Source organism: Astatotilapia calliptera, chromosome 22 (genome assembly GCF_964374335.1).
Source record: "Astatotilapia calliptera chromosome 22, fAstCal68.1, whole genome shotgun sequence".
Lineage (NCBI taxonomy): Eukaryota > Metazoa > Chordata > Actinopteri > Cichliformes > Cichlidae > Astatotilapia > Astatotilapia calliptera.
Genome location: NC_137442.1, coordinates 13,374,994 through 13,402,728, shown reverse-complemented (window position 1 = coordinate 13,402,728; position 27,735 = coordinate 13,374,994). Strand labels below are relative to the sequence as shown.

General features: G+C 43.0%; 1 protein-coding gene across 9 annotated transcripts in view; it reads right to left on the bottom strand.

Moving 5' to 3' along the window:
• The window catches only part of ash1l (ash1 (absent, small, or homeotic)-like (Drosophila)), a 42,503-nt gene that overhangs the window by 11,208 nt on the left and 3,560 nt on the right, over nt 1-27,735 (bottom strand). For 6 of the 9 annotated variants that reach the window (XR_013904404.1, XR_013904405.1, XM_080295731.1 and 3 more), the window contains exons 3-26: nt 26,047-26,862; nt 20,760-25,209; nt 17,136-17,805; nt 16,803-16,976; nt 16,572-16,666; nt 15,959-16,032; nt 15,832-15,877; nt 15,503-15,611; nt 14,586-14,792; nt 14,340-14,486; nt 11,337-11,445; nt 11,088-11,237; nt 10,470-10,537; nt 9,556-9,722; nt 9,238-9,390; nt 9,000-9,054; nt 8,458-8,590; nt 6,705-6,977; nt 6,209-6,295; nt 5,995-6,085; nt 5,360-5,498; nt 5,025-5,197; nt 4,665-4,831; nt 3,554-4,001 (exon numbers count right to left, since the gene is read on the bottom strand). Coding sequence is in view for 6 of the 9 variants with exons in the window: in XM_080295731.1 (XP_080151857.1) it covers nt 3,554-4,001; nt 4,665-4,831; nt 5,025-5,197; nt 5,360-5,498; nt 5,995-6,085; nt 6,209-6,295; nt 6,705-6,977; nt 8,458-8,590; nt 9,000-9,054; nt 9,238-9,390; nt 9,556-9,722; nt 10,470-10,537; nt 11,088-11,237; nt 11,337-11,445; nt 14,340-14,486; nt 14,586-14,792; nt 15,503-15,611; nt 15,832-15,877; nt 15,959-16,032; nt 16,572-16,666; nt 16,803-16,976; nt 17,136-17,805; nt 20,760-25,209; nt 26,047-26,652 (8,791 nt within the window). In the remaining 3 variants the exon portion in view is untranslated. Of the gene's footprint in view, nt 1-434; nt 848-2,571; nt 4,002-4,664; nt 4,832-5,024; nt 5,198-5,359; nt 5,499-5,994; nt 6,086-6,208; nt 6,296-6,704; nt 6,978-8,457; nt 8,591-8,999; nt 9,055-9,237; nt 9,391-9,555; nt 9,723-10,469; nt 10,538-11,087; nt 11,238-11,336; nt 11,446-14,339; nt 14,487-14,585; nt 14,793-15,502; nt 15,612-15,831; nt 15,878-15,958; nt 16,033-16,571; nt 16,667-16,802; nt 16,977-17,135; nt 17,806-20,759; nt 25,210-26,046; nt 26,863-27,735 lie in introns of those variants that run through there. The other 3 variants (XR_003271044.2, XM_080295735.1, XM_026156877.2) reach the window with 3 other exon arrangements.

Below are 27,735 nucleotides of genomic sequence, written 5' to 3'. Positions count from 1 at the left end.
CCAGACTGCATCATCCAATACTGTGAGAGTGTTAGTGTGTTTTCATTATAGATACATTACAGAGAGCTTCACAATATCCATGGTACCAAAAGTGCAGTTCACCACCCTTGTTCTCTCTTTCTCATGAGCAGCATCTGAGCACACCGCTCAACTTTACATTTCTCCTATGCCATTCCTACCCCACCCCACAGCCCCTGGGCAGTTCTTCTCTCATCCCTTACATTTGTTTCATTGCAGCTAGGTTCCACTAGGGGGAACAATTCTCCAGCACTCATATCCCCCCCACAGACTGAATCATTAATCCATCCCTCCCCCTCTATCCATCCTTATTCAGTACCACTTATTTCATTACAGATGCTTGCTAGTGGAATTCATCTACCCATGTTTTCAATGTTCAATGCATTTAAATGCATGGGTTACAACTCCTATGTTCGTTTTCTTTTTCTTTTCTTTTTCTTTTTTTAAAAAGAAAGTTTTTGCATCATACTACTTAAATAAGCAAGAAGCCTGGGTCAGCTCTCTCTTTGTGCTCCTTGAGAGCTCCTGAAGTCAGTGCTTCCAAACACCCTCCACCCCTCTCAGAGCTGAGACGACAGTCTTGGAAGAGGTAAACTGGAAGAGGTCCCCAGGGATGCATTGTGGTCCTTAATGGCTGGAAAACCAACAATGCTCATTTCCCTTCTTGCTGTCTCTCCATTTTCTGCCCCTTGCTCATGACAGTGAAAGGCAGTGTGCTTGACAGGCACGTAGAAACATTATTTTCTGCCTACAAAATCGCTGAATCCGAGCGCCCGCCGCCGCAGGCGCCGCCCTGCGCCTTCCTCAAGGAGATAAGTGACATCAATGGCTGGAGAAAGTTGGAATGAGAGAGAAAATTAGCAGCTTGGACACAAATAGATGACACAGGGCGATCACATTAAAGATAAAAAAATAATTTTAAAAAAATCAGCCGCATGGAGGCAAGTTACTTTAAAGCAAAAATGCTTCAAGTATAATCTGTTAAACAGTTAATAAGCAATAAAAATTAAGTCTGATGTTGTTGTACACATAAAATAATAATTCCCAGGGTCGCTTAAGGCAGCTCATTCATTTAACACTGGTAATGGATTACTAGTCTGTATCCACCAAATATGGCTTTGGTACCTTGGCTTAGACATCGATGGGATAGATACTGGCTTTAACATGTTAATCATTTGTTTGTAGTAAGGTAATGTTCTTAACTCAGGTAAGACCTCATACCACAGTATCAGTATTTATTGTATTTAGAGTTCTATTTATTGTGGTGCTTAGTTAATCTGTTTCTATTTCAGCTCCTTCTTTTGTGGAGTTTTTAAACATACTGAGGTTTTTCTTTGGTCATATTTCATTTATTCCCATTGAGCTTTTCTTACTTTTTTTTTTTTGGGGGGGGGGGGGGGGGGCAGTAAAAAATGGCCTTGGGGTGGATCAAACGCTGGCCTCTGCATTAGCCTTGCAGCATATGGATCACTTGCTAAACCCAGTAGGCTAAACTAGCAACCACTACAGGGTGTGTTTAATGTTTTGGCTGGAATTTCCCTTTTTTTTTGGATAAATAATGTTTGTCTTATCTTATCAGAAACAAATTGCATCTACAAGCCAAATAGTTGGGTTTCACAAGCAATACATAAATTCTTGAGAAAAACTAAAAAAATGTGCCTTTTCATAGTTCATGTACAGCCCACCTGCCTGAGCTTAGTCCAAGTGGGAGAGAGGACAAACACGGCAGAGCAGAATGTACATTACTTCAAATTTACTGTAAAACAACAAGAAACTGCGAGAGCACAGACATTTGTGCTGATATGGCGGCATATCATTATATTGTTAACTGCAATTAGATTACAATGTTTCTTTGGTAATGATACAAAGCATCAAGTAGCGTAATTAGTGACTTTATAAAAGATGGACGTAGTCACTGTGACGTCATCAATCAGTTTGTTAAGTGATGTTATGAGGCCTCAAGCTGACTATTTTCACCATATATCCATGTTGGTGTTTTAAAGTATGATGTAACGAGCCTGGGGTGGATCTGAATGTAAAACTGGATGCTCACTGGCTAACAACTTGTGACTGACAAATCATTAGGAAATGAGCATATCCTGGGCAATTCCCCATTGTGACTTAAATAAAAGCTTCTTTCAGCTTCTACTTTATTTGCAAGAGGTTGTCATAGCAGACAGATCTGATATATGATGTGTAAGGTTTTTTACGCCGCAACAACCCTCTGATGGTCTTTAAGTGGGGATCTTTCACGTTAGGCTAAGATTAGTAAGTGAGATGAAGTGTTAAAAGGGAACTCCGGTATATTGTAACTTATTTTAACCCATTAATGTGGCCTCAAGTGTCGTGCCAACTTTGCAACTTGTCCTCTCTTGTAAAGACTGGAGGAAATGTGAACAGCATTTATCTGGGCAACTAGAATCACTAGTTTTGTCTTTGAGTCCGACCAACAGTAAACACAAAACTTGGCTGTATTTCTATATCACGGGTTATCAAATGTATTGTAGTGGGTAACGTGTAATAATCCAGCGCATGAAATGACGTTTTACTTACTTGCCAAATGGGAAGCTGAGAGTTCAGTCCGGCCAGTCTTGGTCTTTTGTTGATGAAACACCATCTCGGGGATGGCAATGTTTTCAAAGCTTTCAATTCATGAATTGTAATTCCACACATTGAGACATTCAAAGGTCCCCTTCTTTGCAGCAGTCGGCATTAGCAGAGCAGTGAGGACAGGAACACCACCGGTTTCCCGAGGTAGGTTGCCTCTGCCACCATCTTCAGAGTACTGTCTTTCCTTCTTTATGTTTAAGCTCCTCATCCATCTGCTTACTCTGGGTAAAATCAATACTGACAAGCGAGCTGATACAGCCTCTCGCCCTCAAAATGGTCCATGGGGTAAATCCGCCATTGCATTTAACTGCCAACTCTCCTCAGAAGACAGTATAAACACAGTGTAAGTCAGCTACACACGTGTGATGATGAGTATGCCAGTGATTTGGTCAGTTGGCAAGTATCCCAGAATGAAGATTCCTAATGCGGTTAGTACAATGCCCGTTCCAGGCAACATTCGGTCAGACTGAAAAATGATTAAAATTAATTGATGTTAAAAAAAAAATTCTTTTGTGGTAAACTGTAGGCAGTTCATGCTTGTCGCACAAATAAATGCTGTTCAGATTAAAAACTTTAAAAAAAAAGGTGATGATCGCAAAGTGAGCATGACCCTTCAAGCCACTACAGCCATATTAATGGTAAATTTGCCAGGTTGAGGTAAATGGGAATTTTCCTTGAAGCGTTGGTCTAAATTTTGATATTTTTAGGTGACATAAAATAGAACATAAATATGATCTCCTCTTCATCCTATGCTTCTTATGGACAGATTCTTGCCCCAACTTCAAGCTTATTCTTTCAGAAATAGTAGTAGTTTTAAAAAAAATGATCCAACACGTTCAAATGACGTGTCACAGCAAAGTGACCTTAAACTTTAACCCTCATTTATCTGTTGACCTACCCCCCTCCTTTGTTCCCAGTCCCTCACCGTTCTTGCTGGGTGTTCTGTGCAGCAGATCCAGCAGGATCTTGTTCAGTCGTTCCCGCTGGGCCTCCCTCCTGCCCAGAGCTGGGTGGTGTAGTGGCGATGAAGTCGAGGATGATGGAACTTCAAGCAACTCTCCAATCCTCTCGGCTGAGCGTTCCTCCAGCCCCTTGCGCTCATCGGCTTCCTGTCCATCCTCCTCGTCCTCCTCTTCTCCTGTCTCCCTTTCCCGTTCTGGTCTTCTAGGCTTGGCTGAAAGAAGTGCGGAATCTTCTGAAGCCATGTCCATGTCGTCTTCCACTCCTCTTCCATCTTCTCCCTCAGGTGGGAAATCTTCACCCCGGTCGCAGGAAGAGGCATCGTCCTCACAGCCTCCAGCTTCTTTGGGTCGTTCGCTTTTCCAGGCTGATCGGCCGCCGTTCCTCTTATAGTTGTCAGGAACATAATGAGGCTGCAAGAAAGCCAAAAATGAAATTTAACATAAAGCACGTACGTTTCAAGTAGATAGGGTTTTAAAATGTAGAGATAAAAAAATAAAAATACAAAAAAAAAAAAAAAAAAAAAAAAAAACACTCAGGGAAAGTCCACCCTGACTAACATCCAAGTTACCCTCCACGAGTACAAAATAAGAAGTAATTAAAACCTTGAGGCCAAAAGGTAAGTGCTGACAAGGATATCCCTTTTTGTATTGTTTTTTTTTTTTTAAAGAAAGAAAAAAAAAAGAAAAGAAAAGTTCTGGATTCTGTTAACTTGGTCTCATTTTTCAACACAAGCAGACTTGGCTGGATGAGGCTTTCGGTGCATCTGTTTCATGAGACTGTACTGTATCAAGTTCTAAAATCATACAAATCTGACAGCTGTCATCATAACAAAAGCTAACACTACAACAAATATAAACTATTAGTCTGGTGCATACAACACTACATTAACTCTGTGTGAATGTGTTTTTTTTTAAATAATTTCTTGTGTGACCCAATTTTATAAGCTTTGGTTGCTAAAACACAGAGAAAGAAAAAAAAAGACCCCAGCTAAAACATGACTTCCATTCTCAACACATTTTCTAGTGTTTGTAAATCAGTAACAGATCCCGGCTCAACAGTCCTGTCGCTCTCACCGAGAAGTCTCTTTTGGGCGTGAGCCGCTTGGGGAAGTGGTTGAAGGCATATGGCTTGGTGCAGACCGGAAAACGGTTGCGATGGATCTTGTAGAACAGATGGGCCGACTTGTCCAAGCGGTAATCACAGATGTACACATCCTGCTCTTTCACACCCTTTGGCCGTCCTTTAAGAAGAATGCACACTGAATTAGCAGGGACGTGATGTATTTGAGCAGGAAAAAAAACATTCAAGTGAGCACATGCCTATGCATTTTCCTGTAGCATATGTTTATCAAAACTTAATGGGAATATTAACCAAATTCCAACATGGTTCTAGCAGTTCAGCTAACATATTTGGGTTCATTTGTGCATTTTTACCTTTGCAGTAAGTATAAAGGTCGAGAACACAGCAGGTTCCCACCACTGCCTCCAGGGGGATGATCTCATAGAGCGGCATGCGGAATAACTCGTTCTGGTAGAATCGCCGCGATGGAGAATGGTGTGTCTCGTGAGGACGGAAGTAGTGGTGGCCAAAGGCAAATCGCTCACCCCTTTAGAGTGTGAGTGGACAGTTTCATTAGAACAATAATGAAACACACACACACACGCACACACACACACACACACACACACACACACACACACACACACACACACACACACACACACACACACACACTTATTCTCCCTGCCTGTTTAGGTAATAAACTTACTTTTCGTTCTTCCACAGCTTCTCAATTCGGAAGATGTCGAGTTTGTCTCGGTTGATGTGAGACAAGAGACGGTAAGACTGTCTGACAGGCTGACCCTCAGGTGAGCGTCTGCTGTCTCTCATCAGATACACACAGTCACCTGCACACAAACAAACACAGAGATCAGTTACTTATCTACAATAATATGTCTCACAAGAATCTGACCACTTAAGTCACCTAGAATATCAGACTCTCTCCGCTGCAGATCTCTTGTATGTCTAAAGTTTGCAGAGAAGTTAGAGAAACTTTTTTAAGCAATCGTCTATTGATAAGTTGCAATAATACATTATGGCATTTGCAATAAAATAATCGACAAAAACAAACCTTAAAGAACAACTCAGCCTTAAGCTGAAATGAATGTTTCTGATTCAAAGTTTCAAGCTGTTTCACTTCTGACCACTCCTAACCGTTGAGGCAGATGTGGTTGGGTGTGGTCAAAAGTGCACACTTTTGCATGTATAACCACATCAATCACGTCAGGTTGCCCTCGAGTAACACAGCATGCAAATCATTGCATCAAAATGATACATTTCTCTGTGAGTACAGGGAGTTTTCCAGGCATGCGTGAGCTTACGATTGCTTTATGATTTAGATACCTTGGTGTAGCAGCAGGTCATCTCTAAGGAGACAGATGTAGTAGACAGAGCCAGCCTGGGCGTAGCTGGGCTGGGGTATCATGGGGACTTCCTGTAGTGAGGATAAGACACATCTGAGACACTTCTAGCCAAAAAACAACAACACCAACAAACAAACAAAAAACAGACTTTAAGGAGTTCATCATCCACTGTGGTTTCGAAACAGCAGACGCACCCTATCTACAGGCCGGGGATCGCACTGTTCACACAGATAGTGCTCCACCTCAGTCTCCAGTCGCATACAGTCAAAGTGCTGCCACACCTATGATGGGAAAAAATTATTAAATCACATAAATGCATAAGACAAAAAAGAAAAAAGAAGACTTTTCAAACCATTTACTGTAAGTAACATTGAGTTACAGCTCGAATGAAATGCTCAAAAAAAAAAAAAAAACCCTCTGCGTTAGTGATTCACCACCTCGACTGTTTCTGAACCTCTGAACTTAAGCTCCTTCAGTATTTGTTATCCTCCTCATTTTCTGTATCTAAAAATAACAGACAACACACACAAAAGACTGCCTGCATCCTCTGCATGGAAAATCTCCTTGACAAAGTACTTCTCAGATAGGTGAAGTCTTTAGAGAGACGCTAAAATAGTTCTACACCATCAGCAAGTGAGATAAAAGAAGAGAGGTCGAAGTAAAGACTGTTTCTGATATTTTTTTACTTACCATACACTTTTCACATTGAATCATCAGACCTTCATCCTTGTACATTCCACAGATGCAACGGATGACATCGTCATCCTTGTCGTGAGACCCGGGCCCTCCTGTGTGGTGGTGATGACCGTGGTCACGGTCCAGCGAGTCTGAGCTGTCTGCCTCGCTGGCGGTCTCGCCCACTATCTCATCAATCTGGACTGCAGCTTCATTACGAGCACTGTAGTAGGCTTTCCGCAGCCGACAGACATCTCTGCCTATTGATGACTTCTTCCCATAATATTTCTGGTGGGAAAACGAGACAGTTGCTGAAAATCTTTTAAATCAATCCGTTACTGGCAGAGCAAAAGGACAACAGGACCTCACAGACACCATAAAGTGATCGATATTTAAAGCTGAGGAATGCTCATTTGACCCCAGAATTACACGCTCATCATTCACTCGCACGGTTAAGGCTTTGAGTTGTTCATCCTTGAAAGTCTACGGGCAATTTCCTGCAGGACAAAGGTCACCGACACAGAAAGATTCATTCAAAACTGTCTTTGCAGCTGCCAAAATTTCACCGGCAAGGCTACACCCACATTCAACAGTAATTCACATTCCTCTCACACTTTTTCAGTCCGCCAGAAAGGGCCTTGGGGCGAGAGGGTGATTCTAATTTATACGTCCACTTCAAACTTCTCTGACTGGAAGAGTAAGCTGCCCTGAGAGCTTTTCAAGTGGCACTTGTTTAAACTGCTTAGCTATACAGATGTAAATCAAACAGCCTTGCAACATGTGCACACAGGATCAGCAGTCGCGAAGTTATGTTCCATTTGGGAGGTTTTTGTGTGCGAGACAGGAGAAAGAAAAGCAATGACTGAGTGGGAGGAAGAAAGTGTTGAAGCTGCACAATAACAGCGTTAAGTATCAATTTGACGAGGCCCTTTGATAATTGAGCTCTAAGAGTCTGAGATTACACACAAGAGTCCACGGCATGGACGCGTCACTCAAAGATTAAGACTGGATGCTCCAACAGCTGAATGCCTTCGTGCCACCAGCATGTTTGAGTTTCTAATGACTGCTAACAAACGGTCTAACAGATCTATGACACTGATTAAGCAAGTAGTTTGACACCAAACCAAAAATTTCAGAAAACTATCATTTTCATGGATGAGTGTATCCCTCAGGACATGTTATTAGACTACTAGCAGCATAAACTTGTGAATTTTCACCAGTTGAAATAGGAACACAATTTATTTCCAGCTGCTTCATAGACTCTTACTCTCTACATCTTCAGTGATTTTCAAGCTGATGTGCAGCTGTTCCATTCACACAATGAAGTATATATATCAATAATATTAATAATGGATGAATCAGGAATCTTATTATCTAGCAATATAAAAATTAAAGTTAAAAGATCAATAAAGGAAGTACTCATTGAGAGAGCTAGCAAGTAATTAAGAGAGAGCAGAGATGATAGAACAAACTAATATGCTGGTATTTACATTTCACTGAGTTTCTAAATAAAAATATTCAGGTCATCTAGGCATGGTTACATTGAGTGGCTAGTGAGTGCACCTCAATTTCTACCCGCATTTTTTAAAATTCTCATTGGATTAATCTACCTCTTTTTTTATGGCTCTAAAAATGCAAACTAAGGAATGCATCACAGAGATCTGAGTTCCTCAGTTTAGCTGCTTTACTTGAACAGCTTCTGATCATTACTAATAAATAAAATCCTAATTTCTTCTACTACAAACATGTGAACTGGTCCTTTGCCTACCTCAGCATTGCGAAATACTTTGAGCATGTCTGTGTCAAATGCTTCAACCGTCTTATAATGGCCCGTGAGGATTTGCTTCTCAATGGTGCTCAGGTCCAGCGGGTCAGACACCTTCTCATAGTACTGGCTGTTCCTGATGGTGCACAAAGATAAAAGAATTAGGCTCCAAATTTGGTTTGTCAGTAGCAGAGGTGGGTGGGAGGACAAAAAAAGGAAGGAGAACATTCAGTTCAAAACTTATTAAATCAGATTCAACCAAAACTCAAATTTCTATGAGCATACAGGGCAACAAATCCCAGATTATAACAGCTTTTTTTTTACCATGTAGCTGAAGAAAAATAATAAGCTGCTATTGTTTTGACACCAGCTGATTACTATCAATACTGGACAAGCATCAACACACAGGCTGTCACGATTGTGTGTGGCGAGAGATAAAACTGTTACACTACGTGGGTGCTGTACACAGATAGACCAGATAACATAAGTAGGCGCTGTTTGGTAAACATGAAACAGCTTGTCGATATGCAGGTTTACACTCTTACCTCTTTCGAGATGGGAGGTTCACCAGCGGGGCAGCAAGTGTCTGACCAGCGGAGTCTGAGATTAAAAGAAAATAATAACATTCCTGTCATCATTTTTCAATCACAGATTCTTATCATTCAGTAAACAGTGGACAGCTACACCGAGGCACTGAAAGATTCCTTCAAGAAGCCTGATCAGACCCCAGATCAGGCTAGAGGTCATACTAATGAGAATATCAGCGTGACCGGGGTCACTTACCCTTGTAGCTGGTTATCATGTCACAAATCTCCTTGAAGATGTGAGCAAGGCGAGCGGTGCGTGTTACTTCTGTGTTTTCCTCGGCTGCAGCGAGCCTTCGTGTGCGTACCGACCGTGACGTCTGCAGGGCTGAGAACTGCGTCAGGAACACGTCTGGACACAAGATATGACCATTCAGCATTAACGTCTAAAACATCTGCATATTTACAGTCTCTGAATTTTGTCTACATTTCAAAAATAAATGTCTGTGTCCCCTTTATCGTACACTATTCTTTACATAGCTTAAATTACTTGCAACTGAATTTCTTAAGCTTGTACCTGACTTGATGTTGCCATCATCACGGATGACTCCTCCCCAGCGCGTATAGATGGACAGGCTGCTGGCATCCCTCTCTCTCTCGCCCTCTCTTTTCAGCAGCTCCTGTTTCTCCCTCATCTTCTCCCAGTTCCTCAAGAGAAAAACTCTATGCTTCAACACAAAGTTTCTGGAAATCAAAGGAGACCGTTTAAATGTGTTACCATCAACTCACACCTCATGAGTTGAGAAGTTTTTACTTTTAAATGACATATATATGTCTTGTGTATTAATAAACCACTCTATTAGAATGGAGAAGCAAGCATTATGTGCAATGGAAAAAGAAATTTAATAAAAATGTGTCACTGGCTTCCCAGGTGCATATGAATGAGGGGTTCAAGCAGATTCCTGTGTACAAGTCTTAAAGGAATTGTGATTATGTCTATCACTGGTGATGGCTTTTAAAAAAAAAAAAAGTTTCTGCTATTTTATCCCTGCTTGATTCATGTGACTGAAACAGGAAATCACTTTGGAAACTGTGTGGGTGGTTGACTTGACGCATGCTCAATTATCAGGTAAGGAAATCCCAGAAAGTTAATTCTGCTCATCTGGATGTTGCATTTTCAGTGGGAGAAACATTTTGTCTCCTGACTGATCATCAACAAGCAGTGGAAAAAGTGGGCTCAACTGCTTAAATTCTCATTGTTACCATTTTTTTCAGCAAAAATGCAGAAATTTAAAAGGTCATTGCACTCACAGATAAAGAAACATATTTCATTGATACTAGTATTACCACCTTAAAATATAAAACCTCTCACAAGCCTACAGGTCAGATTTATACTTTTAAGGATGCGTGGGAACCCAAACACAATTTATCAGTTGGCCCACTAGAGTTATGCTTCCTCTTCTTATCTTGTGTGTCCGTTTATGTTTTTACCTCTCTCTGTTGGACATGGGCTTCATCAGATGAGGGTAAAACTTGCTGCTGTCACTTGACTCTTCCTCCTGAAGATAACAAAAGTCCCATTAAACAATCCCTGTCTTCTCATCTTAAACAGTTTCTCATTCACACACATCGGTGACAACACCATTCAAGGTGCTCTTCAGTCTTTAGGAGCCACAGAGGGATTAAATGAGGGTTGGGGATTGAACTGCCATTATGATTAATGAGGAACCCACTATAACTTGCAGGTTACTCCTGATTTCATGCAAGTTCAGAAAACATTTTAGGTCACTAATGCAAAACTATACCCTTTAAGGTACTCCGAGTTACTTTTTTTAGAAATCCCGTGGCCCACTAAGAGCACCTCTGAGACAAAGAAAGATTTGTGCCCTACATAGATACTGCACCTGAAATCTACCAGGATAGTTAGATTTCTATTCAATTAAAATGTTAGTTTTCCCTCATTAAAATTTTTTAACACAAGATATTAAGCTGCAAGGGAATCCATTTCTGTGTAATAGGAGAAAAAAAAAAGCCATTATCCAGTCTTAATTACAAGTGACCTGATCCCACCGCAAACTCTCACCACTTCCATCTATATGCATCACTCACTCGTTTCTTGAGCTGGTGTTTGGACTTCCTCTTCTCCTTGAGTCGACCGAGCCGCCGAGTCCCTCCTGATTTCCCAGGCAACCCATTAATACGCTGGCTCTTCCCTCCGATGATGCCCCTGCAGCCCTCTGAGCCACATTTGCAAACTTGCTGCAGAGAAAAGTGCAGTACAGTATGTGAGAAATATGCACAGGTGCAACAGAACGTCTGAAAATAAGCGTTCTTCCAAAACTGTTCCTAGTGCTTCACCTGCTCTTCTGTATTGAAGGAACGGAAGTTGTAGTCGTAGGTGAGCTCAGTCCCGCTGCTGATGTCTCTGAGAGCAAAGAGACCTATTCTGTACACCCCGTTCACTGACCTGCAAGAAATGAGAATATTACAATGAGTGAAGCTTTTATGAGATTTTTAATACTTAAGGAGATATTCTAAGGAGATGAAAGGAAGCAAGAAGCATGGTAAGTTTTAACCTGCCCACAGGCTCTGGAACAGCTTTTATAAAATAGCAGTTCGGTGATTCCATTTCAAAATCTGAGCTTACTGTAGTAACAACTGTCCCAAAAGGGCCTGTACAACAACTAGAAGGATACTACATGAACTTCTATTTGCAGTGTTTTTGTGGTTTCACTGACCAGCAGCCTGCAGCCTCAGGACAGTTCCTCTCGTGGACTCTTGAGGCTGAATCCAAAAGCAAACCAATCTTCATAGACTCCCATGCTATATTGCTAAATTTACAGCATGGTGCAGTTTTTGCTGCTGGCACTTTATTGCAATGTATTCACACTTCAAATTAAGAAATGTCATCAGGGACAGTAGCTCTTTGGCTAAAATCATTTTACAATTTTACAAATCTCATGAGTCAAGCTTGCTAGTTTCAGCTTAAGGTTTAGCACGCCACCATCACCAGTTCTAGTCTGCCCTGGCTCAGAAGAAACAGAATGGAGGTATTCAAAACAGTCCACCTTTTATATACAGTTAATGATATTCATAGGTCACTCCATTCTTTGCAACATAAGTGCTTTAACACATACAACTGAGGGAAAATCACAAAGTCCAAGTGCAAACCACACTTAGATGCTTCCATCAACCAAGAGATCCAAATCCAGAACATTTGTTGCTGTGAGGAAACGGTACTAAGTACTGAATCACACTTTCCAAAAGGTTAGATAACAGGTATATGATTTCAGTTCATTATATAATTATACCCAAATGTCTATTTTTCAGGTTAATAGTGAACATTTTGACTTGATCACATGAAAAGATTCACTTTTTCAAGGGGTATAGTTCTAGGCTAGGGATAAAAAAAAAAAAATCACTAACTACATCCAAAACATATTACGGTATATCCCTTTTACACAAGGATGTACAAACACAAATTTCTCCCTGAAGCAAAGCTTTCATTTTAAAGTTAAAATGTAATATTAGTCAATTACATCAAACCCAGTTTTAAAATTGGGACAAAAAGGGAATAGTCAGTGTGACAAATGTTCAACAAGTAATGCCTTTCTTCCTCTCTCCAAATGAAGCAGCGCTCCAGCTTTTCACTATTCTTGTAAGAATAAAACACACCATTCTGCTTGCCAGCCGCTTGATAATTTATTCCTTATATAGGGGTAAAAAGCTGATTCAGCGCATTGTCTTCAGCCACTACAGCTGTATCTAAGGCCCGGCTGCATGTAATCTCTCTTCTGTGACAAGACGGATGACTCGTCAGGCTTTGTGCTGAAAATCCTCCATCCTTGTAGAGTCTTTTATTTCAGGAGTGCACGCAGGCACCTGCAGACCTGTGTCCTAGATTGTGAACTGGTCTACGTTGGAGGGCAGAGGGTACAACGTGATAGTAAACTCTATGTCGTCATTAGCTTTCAACAATCAAATCCTCTAACGGAGTTGGCACATTCACTAAAAGAACTAAAGATAAACTAAGCAGGTTTCACTTAGAAAAGCGAGGCAAAGGGAGGCCTGCTCAGCCAGGTCTCCATGAGCTGTGGATTTAAACATGCTGCGAGAACAAGCCCTCAGGAAAAAAAGAGAATTGTTTTGGCAGGTGTAAGGGCTTTAAGCCATTAAGGTCTCTGAACACTGGAAGAAAAGGAGTGAGGTGATCTCATCAGATTACCACAACCACATTAATAAGGTTGGGGTTTCAAGGTAGAGCCTTCTCATTTACAGAGCGGTGCACCTGCAACACGTGTGTCTTTTAGAGCTATTATGTACGATACCAAAAGAGAGGCAACAAATACTGCCTAGCATTCACAGTGACTACTTATCAAGGTCTGTTCAACTGGTTTAACTGTACAGCTGCATGAATATAATAGGCTTTTCCCCAATTTCTGCGTTATTTATTACATACTGTTACTATGGTGCCTGCACATATTCCACATGGCACATTTTCAAATAATCAGTTCTGTGTTTGCGGAGGTAATAACAGGCTTCAGACAGCATTAAATGCTTAGTTACTGGTATTTTTGTGAGGATGGATGTCCTGTTCTCCAAACTTGCTGCTCCAACCTTTTTTGTTTGCCAGTAGCAGCAATCAAATGGTCTTAAAGGTAGAGTGGCTTTAATGAGAAAAGAGTTAAATAGCTCATTTCAGACAGAGGGGCTGCACCAAGCAAGGCACACAATAAATAAACATTATTTTGAGCTGCAACATCATTATACTGCACTGTTACCTACTATAACCCCTGGTCGTGGCTGGACTTTATGTAGCTGGCCTTGTCTCCAGTTGTCTAAATTCCACGGTACCATCTTTTGGGCCATTCCTAGTGTGTTATAGCTATAGTCGGTTGCAGAGAAGACCATTTTAATAACACACAGACAGCCTATTTAGGTAATAGGCTGGTCTATTTTAACATGCCCCGACTTTCAAGAAAGCCACCGAAATACTGAAGTATCAAGCTAGAAGACTTTGCAATGAGCTCCTGTGACACTGCTGTCACATCGAACAGCATCACTTGTTTAACACTGTGCCCTAATATCCCCTGTGACTAAATCGACCTGACAATATCTGCCTCACATGGTAACCTATACCGATTTGGACTATTATAGACACATAGTGAGTATAAAAGCAGTACTCTATATCTGTAAACCAAATGTGGTTCACACCAGGCCTCTATCCCATCCCTAACAACTTGTGGCAACTGCTCGTGCTCAGAGCCAAAAAGGCTTAGCCAAATCTGTTCTTTGGTAAGCACCTAAAAGCACCACAAGGGCATTAGCAGGGAAACAGTTCAAGGCTGCTGTGACACTCACCACTTCTGCATCTGACAGTTGGGTTCACAGCTGTGGTTTATGAAACGCGCTTCATTGCCCATTCTGTAGCTATCAATCACCATGCCACTATCCAGGTTCAGGCAGTAGTGGCCACTGTGGGAGAAGTACTGTTCCATCATGCGACTCCTAAAACATGGAAGGTAGGAATGTGTTGAAGATAAGAGAAAGAAATATACATCATCTAACACTAGTTTCATTGTATAGCAATGAAGATGTCCATCTCACCTGAACTCCTGTTCGCTAACAACTTCACCCAAATACTCAATGATGAACTGTCCTGAGCGGAGAGACTCCTTGGTGCGGATGCCCCACCCTTTGCCCTCAGTGCGGAAACGCTCCAGACACTGGACCCACTCGTGTCTCTGGATATGCTGGTTGTCACAATGATCTCCACATGGACACGTGCTGGGAGAACACTCAGCAAAGCTCATCCTGTGAAAAATAATTTTTTTAAAAAATTATAAAATAAGGCTGCCATTATTGGAGCTTGGAAAGAAAAGCAACTGGACTTATGTAAGTTTCTTGAAGATGTTATTACCTGTCATCCGAGAAGCTTCTTGATTACCATGACAACCCCCCCATCCCCAAAACTCCAGACCTCTGAATCAGTCCACTCATTCTCAACTGTAAAATGCCCTATCCAATCAGAACCATGGAAGAAACTAACACCTTTGCCAAGCTGTTACAAAACGCTGTCAACTGCTGCAGTGCCACAGGGATATTTTCAACAGCCAGTGCTTGCTTGTTTTCAGCACCCCTGAGGCATGGTTTCTGTACAACATCTGAAGCACATTACTGTTTTTACTTTGCTCTGCTGCATGCTAAAAACTCAATAGGTTTGCAACACTTAAGATGTCAGATTGAAGAGGATATACTGGTTACAAACAATAAAAAAAAAAAAAAATCCCCTTCCTATGGAGATAGGTTTGACTGGAGAGAAAGACAGCCTGAAGATGGAGATGGAGTGCAATGGCTGGCATTCCTGTCTTGACACCATGTTTTGCCCTCTATTCAAAATCACTTAATTCCTAAAACAAAGCGATGTAAAATAACATTTCTAAACAAGCACATGGCTTCATCTGAATACTGAAAAGTAACATGAGACTTGTTGAAAACAACCAATTATGATGGTGTATCTTTACCTATTCAAGCATTCATCCATGCAGCCTTTTTCAGTTGAGTCTTCGGGAAGTCTACAGTTGCATGTAGTTGTTTCATAACCAGAGAGAGGCTTCACATCCACATAAACATCTATAAAACATAAAACAGAGTATTACCATATCATTCTTACAGTGTTTGACACACAAAGTTGAACTGTAGACACACATCTTTAATTCCTGTTTTTGTAACTAGTGAAGCAAATATCCTTATCTTATATATTTATAGGGAAACACCTGAGTTTAACAAAGCTACAAATTATATATATAAAAAAAAAATTTGAAATTTAAAAAAAAAAAATCCTTTCACTCACTTGATCTTATTTTTTTATAAAGGGGGACATCAGGCCTCTTGTGTAGCTGAAAGGAAGAAATAGAGCGGTAAATGCAAAAGTGGTCGAAACAAAAATACATACTAAGAACCTCAGAAAGATTGATCACCTGATCATGTTTCCACAACCATAGGATGTCGTAAGGCAACTGGAAGTCAATGCGTTTCTGTCTCAGGTACTTTCCTGGGTGGGTGGGGGGTGGGGGGGGATTTGGGAAGAGAGAAAAATCAGTCCGTTGTATTTATGCTTCATCTTATCATAGCTGAAAACACAGGCCTGTGATAAACAGAGGAGAGTCCTGTTCCAAGAAACAGGTTTATCTGGATAATTTACTAGAGCCGTTTGAATCTTGGACACGGACTGAAGCAAAATGAGGTTTTCTAGGTTTTACTTTCCCTCCCTTGGCAAGTCATACAGCTAACTGAGAAATTCAAATTTGTGAAACCTGCCAACGACTGAATTCTGCATAAAGAAATTTAAGAAATGTGTTCAAAACTTCAACTAAATAAATAATTAAATCTACTTTCAGCTGTTCCCATATTCCCCAATTTGTCTCTTTTCTATCGTTTACTTGTTAGGTAAATGATTAAATGACTACACTATGAATAAATAACTTGGTTTTTAGTGTTTAAAAACTCCTTGCTTCTTAAATTCTTTTTTTTTTTGATGATCATAAAATAAATCAATAGCAAAAATCTCAACTAATTAATTTTAAAACTCACCAACATGTATTGGAGCAGGAAACAATCCATACTCATGTTCCCCAGGTATATACTCTAGCTTCTCTTTCTTCAGCTGCAGAAACTGACTACGGGGGCTGTAGAAGAGGAAAAGAAAAATGTGAAGGCATTTCACTGGCTGTGCAGAAAAACTGTATGACACTATGAAGTGTTGCTGTCTGAATTAAGGATTAGTAGGGAGAGGATTTGGATCTCCACGCCCCTAAGACTCACTCTTCAGTTTTGTACACATCAGAATATAACCCCGCTTTCTGGAACTTCTTCTTCGGAGGTCGTGCTGGTCTTTTCTCTCGCTGGGTGGCTATGGGCATAGGTGGAGCTTGTTCCCTGGAGACAGGGCCTGGGCCCTCTGATGAGCAGTGGCCATCTGGCTTGGTTTCCACTGAGCTAAAGATAGAAACATGACTTGGTTTCTAGTGACAACTGGACTTAATAAATGTTATACATACCACCACTGAATCCTAATATTAGTTTTCACTGTCATAGAGAAGAGTCTCTCAAGTCCAGTCTTGTTGAATATGCAATAGTGTATTATAATTTGCTTACCCATGAAGGCTCTGTAGCTCATCTTGGGTAAGCCAGCTCCTTCCTGTCCCAGGTCTGGACCTTGCCACAAGGCTCCCTAGGTTTTCCTCTCTTTCAGGCAAGTGTCCCTCCATGTCTTCAGCCTCCCTGTCCTCTTCCACATCCTCCTCCTCTTCCTCATCCCCTTCTCTCTCCCAGTGCTTTCGCTTCTGACCTTTTCTGCGTTGCCCCTGGACTACCGACTCAATAGCATCAGTCACAGTATCACCCTCCCACCCTCTTCCCTCTGCTAACCGTTCCACCCCTTTCTCCCGGTGCCGGACTTGATTCAACTCTACCACAGGTGGAGGGGACGGTGGTGGGGAGGGTAACGGGTGTTTCCTAGGACGTCCAGGCCCCCTCTTCTTTACCATGTTGTTTCCTGTACGGGCCTGTCTCTGCAGCTTCTTGGCACGCAGGATTTTGTTGACATGGAGCAGACTGTATTTGGAGGGCTGTACGCGATGGGAGTTGTGAGACAGTGAGACATCCAGGCAACACTCCTGAGAGGGAGAGAGGCAGGATGAGGAGGTTGAGCTGTGGGAGTGAAACAGAGAAGACTGATGATGGTGCTGTTGGCGGTGGTGCAGGGATCCTTCAGGTTCTTCCGAGGTTGGGAGTGTAACACCCCTTGTCTGGATACCTGATGACCCTGAGGAGAGAAACAGAAAATGAATGGTCTAAATGAATCTTAAAAATGCTAAGTAGCAACAGGACAGTTAACACGTCAGCACTCAGGAAACAGTGATACTATGCTTATGCATGTCTTCTCTTGTTCATTTAGGTCCTTTTCTATTCTCATACATGCTTCTAATCACACTTCATTCCTTTTTGATTTTTGTTAATCCAAGAGTAGCAGAAAAACTCTGCTAAAATGCAGAAAAACTGCTGAAATCAGTACAACTTGTTCTTTGGTCATATTTCTTCTATAAGAAAACAAAAACAAGTACATAAAAAAAAAACCCGCAGCACCTCTAAAGTGTGTAAATCATCCCCTAGATGTATTCCAACACTTCCAACAATATTCTTTACACAAATGAAGAAAAAAAATGTTTAAAGGACACTGTACACTAACAACAAAACTTCAACCAGCCTTGAAGCATGGGGGAGGAGGTATCATAGTCTGGGACTGCTTTGCAATCCTTTAAAGGACAATGAATTAAAAATGAGTGAATTTTACGAGACAATGTCAGGGAAGCAGTCCATGCCCTGAACCTTAGAAGACACTCTGGGTGATGAAACAAGACAAATGACCCAAATCCCATAATTAAGTAATAGCAGAATGGCTAAAAAATAAGAAAATACGGGTTTTGGAATGGTATGGAAATAGAAAGTGAGAGGCTAAAGAAACTGTGCTGCTATTTTTCCCCTCATTAATATTGATCTCCTGCATCTTCTTAGAATACTTCCTTCCCTGGTCTGACCTTAGGAAACCATATTTCTAAGTTGTTTTTATTTTTTTCATTTCAGACAGACCCTAATGTTTTAAGAATGTCTACACCATCAAACTTTACACAGTTTCATTTAACGCATTTAATATGTCTTTTTACTTGACAAAAAGAAGCATTACTCTTACTCCTAACTCAAAATCCTTTCATTTTTTGGTCACCCATACAAATGGTTTATTTTGGCTGAAATATGACTTTCAAAAGAAATGCCAAAATAATAATATAACAATTCATACACTTAAGTGGATAGAAGTTACTGGCAACTGTACAAGTCTGAATGAATCATTAGACACATTGTGTATGCATTTAGATTAAACCCTCTTTACTTCATGGTAGGGTTTTTTTTAAATAAGGACATTTAGCATAAAATGTGTGCCAAATCAAACATGCAGATCGATCTGCTGTGGTGACCACAATAAGGAAATAAGGAAGCACCTGAAAGTACAACCTCCTCCTCCTTTACTAGACAGTACTGAACTGACACACAGCAGACCGCAAATCACCCTGTAATATAAGGTCAGAGTGCGATGATCAGTTAATTAGCCAATCACTGAACCATATTTTTAACAGTCCAAGGTGCTGTGACACTCTTTGAATCTGCCCATCTCAACGGAAACCTCTTTCACATCTATTCACACGTCCTTTTCCAAAACATCCCTTGCACTCTTTTTGCTACACGTCACTATCTCTACACCCACTACCCTGTCATTGTATATTTGTCAACTTCTGTCATTCCCCACTTGCGTTGTGTGGCAACCCAGTCCCCACCCTTGGCCTCCCCTACCTTCACAGTTCTGTCTGTGACCGCTGGGTGACCCCATCTCCTAAACTCTAATCCAGGATTACCCTGGCTTGGTTTGAACTGCATCATGCTGCCTCAACAAGGACCTTTCGGCTTCCCATATTACTCATAGACACACGCATAAACATTAGGTGATACTCACATACAGTCAGCCTACCAGTGCTCATACACACGTTACAGCTCGTTAAGAGCCTCACAGATGAAGCGAGATCTCTACCACGGCACTGTGTCTTACATCAGCAACATTAAACCAACCCAGGTGCTGGGTGTACCGATGGATAGGACTAGGCCCCACATTCTGAGCTTTTTAGGGAAAAGACTACTAAGTATAGCACGTTAACAAAATACTCCACCCTTCTAGCAAGATGAGCCCTGGCAGAAATGCTATATCTATAACTGTGGCTAACCACACACACAAAGGAGCTAGTTTAAGCAATTATGTATGCTTTTTTTGCCATGCTGGTAACCACTACTAAGAGCTACCAAATGTTAGAGCGTATGCAAACAAGATGTCATTGTGTCTTTAAAGTGGGCTTGTTCACTAAAATAAATGACCCATCCAGCTTAGTATTTTTTTTCTTCCTAACACTGGAGAATTGTTAATTTTCCAGTTTTGTTGTGAGGTATGGATTTGAGACCCCAGTTGCTGTGCCATATGGCAACAGCTGCCCACATAAAGGAGTTAGTGCCGGATCTAAATGATTGGACACTGTGCCAGTTTTGCCAGAGCTGTCCAAAACTATAAAGCCCATCAAACAGCAGCCAATCACATTTAGACACAGAATTCACAATACAACTGCATCAGAACTATTTTAGGAAGCATGATTTTGGTGGAAAATTAACTCCTGCAACCTTTAACAATGTCACATTTAATTTGGGTCAAATGATTTTCTGTACAGAAAAGTTATCAAAGACACAAGCTTGAAAAGCTACACAGATCATAAAGGATTTAATGGATGAAATATCCAAGAGGAGGTGAAGGCAAACTGCTCCCTGCTGCTTTAAAATATTACGTTTTTAATAACCTATGCTACAAACATGCCAAGATTATTCAAGCAAGGTATTAAGCAATTATGTTTTCCTGCCACTTTGCATTTACTTTTTTTTTTTGAAGCTCTGCCATAAAATTAATTTTACTATGGGGTACACTAGGAGCACATTTAATTGGAATGCCGTCCAAATACACCATCACTACCTATGATCTACATAAAGAAAAAAAAGAAAAATAAACCACCACCAGAAATTCTCCTTTACTATAAATGTCAACTAAAGCTGAAAATGTTTTTTTGTTTCGTTTTTTTTTTTTTTTTTTAATTATTCCTAACCCAAACAACAGAGATTCCATAAGTGCCTTACCCATCTCTCTCCTCTCTGCTGATGTTGAGTGTTCCTTCCTCATTGGCCGGTCCATGTGAGAGAAGCTGGAGCTCTCTGTAACTACATCAGTCTTTCTGCTCCTGCCTCCTTTCAGTGAAGTGCGGGTGATTGCTGAAGCAAACAGATTTGTACGCTTTGGAGAATCGTGGGTTTCTACATCCTCTGTGGGAGTGAGAGGCTCCTCATCCTCACTGTCCGAGCAGCCCGCTGGGTCTTCTGCCCGTCCGTCTGAGAAGGAACCCTGGCCAGGAGCCAATTGACTCCGTGACAGCTTTGAGTAGTCTGCTTCAGAGTTGCCTATTCTGAACCAGGACTCAGCTGAGTGGCCCTTTGAGCTGTTGCCCAATGCAAGCCTTGAAGGTCCGAGACAGGACATGGAGCTCTCTTTGCGCTTGTACCTTTCAGCAGATGAGGATGAGGAAGAAGAGGGGGAGTTAGCAGAGGTAGTGGCAGCTTGCTTGCTGGCACTGGTGCTGGAAGTGTCTCGTCCAAAGCGGCATCGCTGTAAAGCCTCTGCCATTCCCAAACCACTAACTCGCTCTCCTTTCCCAGATGTTCCACTGTCAGAAATCCCTGCACTAGCTCGGCTCCCTGATCCACCTCTTGCTGCTTCCTCCCTGTCATCCTCAGCACAGCGTTCTCTGTGTTTGTGCCTGTGTTTATGTTTGTGGTGCCAGTTGAAGGAGAGCTCAGAGGACATGGGTGGGTATAGGACAGGAGGCCGTCCTGCTCCCAGGTACTCCTGCCTTAGCAGCTTGTGTTTTTTCTTGTGAAACTTTGAGTGGTTCAGCAGGAGATGTGATGGGTGGTGATGATGCAAGAAAGATGTGGGGGGAGGTGGGAAAGACGGTGAGTGGTGAGTGTGATGTGATGGGGCCGTATGGGGTGACTGGTGGTGTGGGTGGGGATACAGCGCACTTGCTGGAGGATAACCTCTGTAATAGCCCAACCCCAGAGGTCCTGATGAGTAAGGAACATAGGAGGGGTGGTAGAAGCCTCCACTTGAAAGGGGGAATCCAAGTCCAGGTACAAATGGAACCTCAGACATAGACTCCCTCAGTTTGGGAGGCCGTCCACGTTTCTTCTTCATATCCGGTTTACGAACATAGTGCAACGGGTCACAGGAGTATGGTGGATGAGAGTAGAAGCTGCCAAAGTTAACCCTGAAGATTGTAGGCAGGAGGTCTCTGTGAACATAATGATGCGGTGGAGGGCCACCTGTGCCTCCTATGGCGCCAGCAGCCCTGCCACCCACCCCTGGCACTCTACTTGATCCCGCTGCTATGCCTATTCCGCTTCCGAGCCGGTGCCCTGTGGTGCGGTGAGTTATGCGTATTTCACTTAGTCGCACAACAATCTCGTCCAGCTCAGCGAGGAAGTCTGGGTCGAGCCGTCGGGAGCGTAGCTGTAAGTACTTCTTCTTGCGTTTCCTCTTCTGCCTCTTTAGCTTGTCATAGCCGGGGCAGCCATGGCTTCGGCGTTTGCATTTGTGCTTATGTTTCTCCTTGTGTCCCACTAAGGTTGTGGCGGGAGCTGCTGGGTGAGATCTTCGGGGATCAGGCGATGACCTTGTCCCATGGGGTGATGGAGACGGTGAAGGATGTTCCATAAGTACATTGCTGTGTCGACGCCTGCCCCTTGAGTTAATGCCCATCCCTGGACCCATAGCTGAACCCATGACCCCTGGCATTAATAATCCACCACCCATCCCAGGTGGGATGCCAATTGCACCCAAGCCACCTGCTCCTCCAGCTTTCTCACCACGGTCAGAGGTGCTGTTATTGTCTGTCCCTATACCACTGTCACTGGGCACAGTCTCCTCGCTGTGTGACTCACTCACTGGTGATGGCGTGGCTTCTTTTAGCTCACTCAGAGGGGCAGGGGAGGTGGGATGGAGTGGCCTGGGAGGGGAAAGCTTATGATAATGGTAGTGCTGCCTATAATGGTGATGGTGGTGATGATATCCACGGCAAGATGACTTTTTCTGGGAGGCTACTGGGACACCAGACGATGACATCGAGCCCATGACTGGGTTACGAGGATTAGGAGCTGAAAAGGTTGGAGGAGGAAGCGAAAACGTGTTATGACTATGATGGGAGTTGGAATAGTGAGAGTGACCTGCGAAGTGCACTGAGCCTGGCTCCACAAAGCTACCATCGCTGATGGGACTGTGGCCTCCACTCAACTGTGAGAGGGAGGGTGAGGAAAAAACCTCTGAGGAGAGCTGGTGCTGCTGATGGGACTGTGACTGATGGGGATGAAGAGGGGAAGTGGTGTTTGGAGATATAAAGGTTTCTGAAGGTGACATTGTAGCTGAGACATTAGTTGCCACTTTTGGTTTACGGCCTCTCCTTTTACCCATGTATATTGTGCCCTTTTTACTGACATTAATTTGAGGCCCTAGTTTTCCTCCAAAAGAAGCAGCTAGGGATGACAACGACTGCGTTGCAGCTTCTGCTGTTGCAGCCATGCTACTAGTGGTGCCTTTAGGGGTGTCTTCTGACCTTGGGCCTAAAAGGATTTGACTGAGAATACGCTTCCGCTTAACGCTTTTCATCTTATTGATTTTGCCAATAATAGTTTTCATGATAAGCTGCCCGTTTCCTTTGTTGCGGAATCTTTCCCCTGCTTCTGGAGCCAACGTGGGAGGCTGACCCTCCTGGGGTAAAGTAGGAGGAAGGCGCTTGGGGCGCCCACGTTTCCTAGGCATAGGTTTAGGAGGGTTTAAGTCTACCTCGGGGTGAAGAACAGGTGGGTCCTGTTCTTCTTTGGACTTCAACAAAGATGAAAAGACCTTAGAGGGTTGTAGCTTGTTAGGGGGATTCCCACGGGCCGGTGCATCAAGCCTTGGCATTTTAGACTTTGGCCTTCCTCTTTTTTTAGGCTGGGGTGGGAAGAGCTGTGACACTGAATTTTGTGACACAGGATTTGGTTTGACCTTATTTGGATTTGGGGGCCTGCCTACAGGTCTTTTAACTGGTGGCGTTGGAATTTCCAGGCTTGAAGATAAAGGCATGGTGGTTTTGTTCTCAGTGAAGAGACTGTCCGGGCTTCTCTGACTTTGGGCCTTTAGCATAACACGTGTCCAGCGGGGTTTTCTTCCCCTGCGCTTTTTAAGGGGTTTGCTGTCCTGCTCTGCTGGAGAGTCTAGGGATGAATCAGGAGAGTCATCTCTGAGAGGCGTCTGTGGGCTTTCTTCTTCATCATCTTCATCTTCATCTTCTTCATCATCATCATCATCATCATCATCATCTGGCTCCAGTGGGGAAGGTGTCCTTTGTCTAATAGACTCAGTGGGACTGCTAGTCCAACCGCTTCGGTTACTATCCTGGTTGGGACTACGTTTACTTGGACTAGAACTTTTTCCCCTCTCAACTCGTACTGACTGGTTGCTTCCCCCTTTCTCTTTCCCTTCTGGCCTTCCAGTTGCTGCTGAAGGGGGGCACTTGGATAAGTCTCTGGGGATGTCCCTGTCTTGCTCTCGCTCACCTGCACTGCTTTCTTCTGCGAGGGCAGGAGACTCTCGTGCATGGTGTCCTTGTGAGGGAACAGGGGAGCCCAGGTGACTCACTGCACTCACCGTCCTCTGCTCCACCGATGATGATGAAGATGATGAAATTGGACACAATGAAGGTGACGTGGTATGGGGTAAGGAGTGAGCAGGGTGTAACGGTTGCTTAGAAATGCTACTGTTGCTGCTGTCACTGTTGCTTTCATTTGACAGGACTGTCAGGCGGTTATTGCCATAGGTGAATGCTGGGCTGTTGCTGCGACTACTGCTGTTGGTGCTGCTCATGCTGATACTGTTGTTTCCGTTGCTGCTAGCAGCTTTCCCAGTCCCATCCAAGTCCTCGTTCCTCAGCGGCGTCAGGGTGGTTGAATTTTCTAAAATACTGTCTTTGCTTCTAGACCCATATGGCCGACCAGGTGGTCTAGACACAGGAGGTGGAGGAGAAAGGTGAACCATTCTTGAATATGTGTTCCTATTGGCCAAAGCTCTGTCTCGTTGCTTGGCTGTAGGGGCCATAAAGCCTGAGCTCGGAAGAGGAGGGCTGGGATCAATCTTTGCAGGTTTGGCTGGCTTAGGGGTCTTGGATGGTGGACAAGTTGCTATTAGTTGAGCTAATTTTTCAGTGACGGTTGGCGCTCCCCAACTCTGAAGACCTTTGTCCTTATCTCTTTGACTGTCTGTGCTGTAGGTGCATTGAGGAGGCTTAACACCTTCAAGGCTGGGTTCTTTCGTTAAAGATAATGGCGGAGATGGTGAAGATGTCCGGGGGTTGGGTTGCGGAGCTGGCGCTTTCTTCCCAGAGGAATGCGTTTTGCTGTCTGGTGGAGGGCGGTGAAGGTTAAGTGGTCTCTCAGATGTGGTGGTAGCTGCTTTTGTGTCTGACTTTGAATCAGACTTGCAATCCATCTTTGGTGGACCCTGGAAGGGTGTTAGGGAGAAAAGGCAAGGGATTAATGAGAATAATAGAGATGAATAATTATTATGGTAAAGAAATAACAAACACACCACCCAAATTTCTAAATTATATATATATATAATTTTGAATGTGGTAAACAAGCAGCAGAGGCGCAAACTAGGACTGCTTGATTTGCAATTTGAAGAAGGTAATGTACAATATTAAAGTTAAATATTATCTTTTAGATATATACAGCACCAGGTACATCATAATTAAGACGTAAGCAATCTTGCACAACATTAAGCAATATTTTAAAATAAAGCGTAAAACAGAAACTGACACACATCATGACAACACACATGGGAAGTATCAGCAGCAAGTGAATGTTACACATTCATTGGTAAGATCTTTACTCCAACGGTGCTTCACAGGCATGGCCAGAGGGGGAAGTTACCCTCAGCTCAATAACACTTATTAGGGTCAGACTGAGGACAGAGAGGGAGAGTGAGAGAAAGGGGTCATGCGGGGATGGGGGTGGAGAGTACACAGCCAGGCAGAGGACAGACGACACAGACGGAGGGTGATTGAAGGGGCCAGTGAGCGATGAATAGAGGCAAGCCAACTGAGAACACAATGAAAACTAAAGTAAAATTTATGCTCTGCTCTTTACTAGCGTAATAACACTGTGATTACTAGAGTAGCTTTGCTGTAGACCCGTGGCTGACCAATAACATTTTAAGGAAGTAAGGTGAATGAAAATAATTATACTAGTTGTCATCACTGAATGTTTAATTTTGTTCAAAGTGGAAAATCACTGCTGAACCAAAATAAATAAAATCCACAGCATCTAGCCTCCATACCTTTTTTGCCGGAGCGTTCCCATTCATTTGGGAGGGTGTCAGGGTGGTAGTGCTGGCAGGAGGAGGAGCTAGAGGAGGTGGTGTGGGAGCTTTAGCAGTTGGGGCTGTTGAAGATGATGAGATGGGTGGTCTGTTTACACTGGGACTCTTTTCCCTCTCTTTTTCTCTGCCCTGTGAAGGACTCTGGCTCTGACTGCCCGCCCCGTCACCTGTGGCGCCTGCACGGTTTCCACGGGCATTACCTCCTCCACGACCCGTATGCCTCACAGTGGCTCTGAAAGCCGGTCGGCAAACATAGTTCTCCAGGATCTTAGGAGGCTTCTTCATGCGTTTCGCCTGGAGGCCAATCTTCAGTTTGACATTGCCCTCAGACAGGCTGCTCTCTTTGATGGAGAAATGGGACTGGTCACCACCGGCACCTCCTGGCCCGCCTGTGCCTCCTGCACCAGCAGATGCGGTGGGGGTTCCCTCCTTCTCTCTGTCCCTCTTCTTTTCCTCCTCTTCTTCTTTCTTCCCACCCGCTCCCTCCTTCTCTCGCTCCCCTGTGGGAGCACCGGACAGGAGAGGGGGTGGAGTTGCAGTCCTCCCTTGAATCTTCTGATCCATTAGATTGTTTGGGGTGGGGGGTGGGGGGGTACAAGTTTATGGAGTTTAAGGAGTGGTTAATGTGGATACCAGGTAGAGTTTTTGTCTGGGGATGGGATAAGGGTGAAGGGGGGAAAGGGGGAGGGGGATAACGGTGAGGGTGAAGCTCTCCTTGCTTTGAGGGCTTCTCTCCCTTCCTCGGCTGTCCAGCCCTATTTCTCCGTCCTTCAACTGCAGGACCAGGGACAGGTAGAGGGGAGAGAAAGAAGAAAAGGGAGGGTAGAGAAGATAAAAATAAATCCCACATTAGTCACTGAAATAGAAAAACAGAAACACTGACAGTTTTAAACAGTCTTAAAATGAACGCTGGTGAAAGGCAGACAGAGAGCAACAATTTTATTATCTGTTTGGTTAGAGTGTCCTTCATCTCATCTCTGACACTTTTTATGGTGCGCTCATCCTCATAGATTATAACAATCTGTGACCTATTTACACAGCAAAGTCCCTTCTACCTCACCTCAGAAATGTAACCTTAGGAACAAGGACTTTGAATTGTCCACCTGCGATTTCCAAAGCAGATTTACTTTAGAGCAGTGGCTTCCAAACTAAGTGCCTAGAGACAGGTCCAGGTGTGGTTAGGGATTTTTTTTTTTTTGAAAAGAAAAAAAATTATTATTGCAGGATCATAGAAAGTGGTGAATGACAATTTTCAGTTTACTATGCCAGCGCACATCAAAAGGCCTTGACTGATGCTAAAGACAACAGCATTTGTCAGAAACGCCTGTGAAAGCCACCAGTCATATGGCTTTAACTAGACCAGGGATAGCAACAAGTCAACATAATGCCAAGCAAGCTCTAACCCAGAAATGGCAAGAACGCATCTATGACTGCATGCAAGTGTCTGTCACGGGCATGGATATAAATTAGAAGCCAGTGGAGTTTAGTCCAAAAGTAATAACATTGTAAAAATCAGGCCCAATAGTTCATTTGTCTGACAATACAATGAAAATAGCCACTCGTGCCATTCCAGATGGCATTAGAGGCTATTTTCCCCCTTGAAATTTTGTTTGGCTTGCTCTTTGGTGTTCCTTGGAGTCAGTAGTT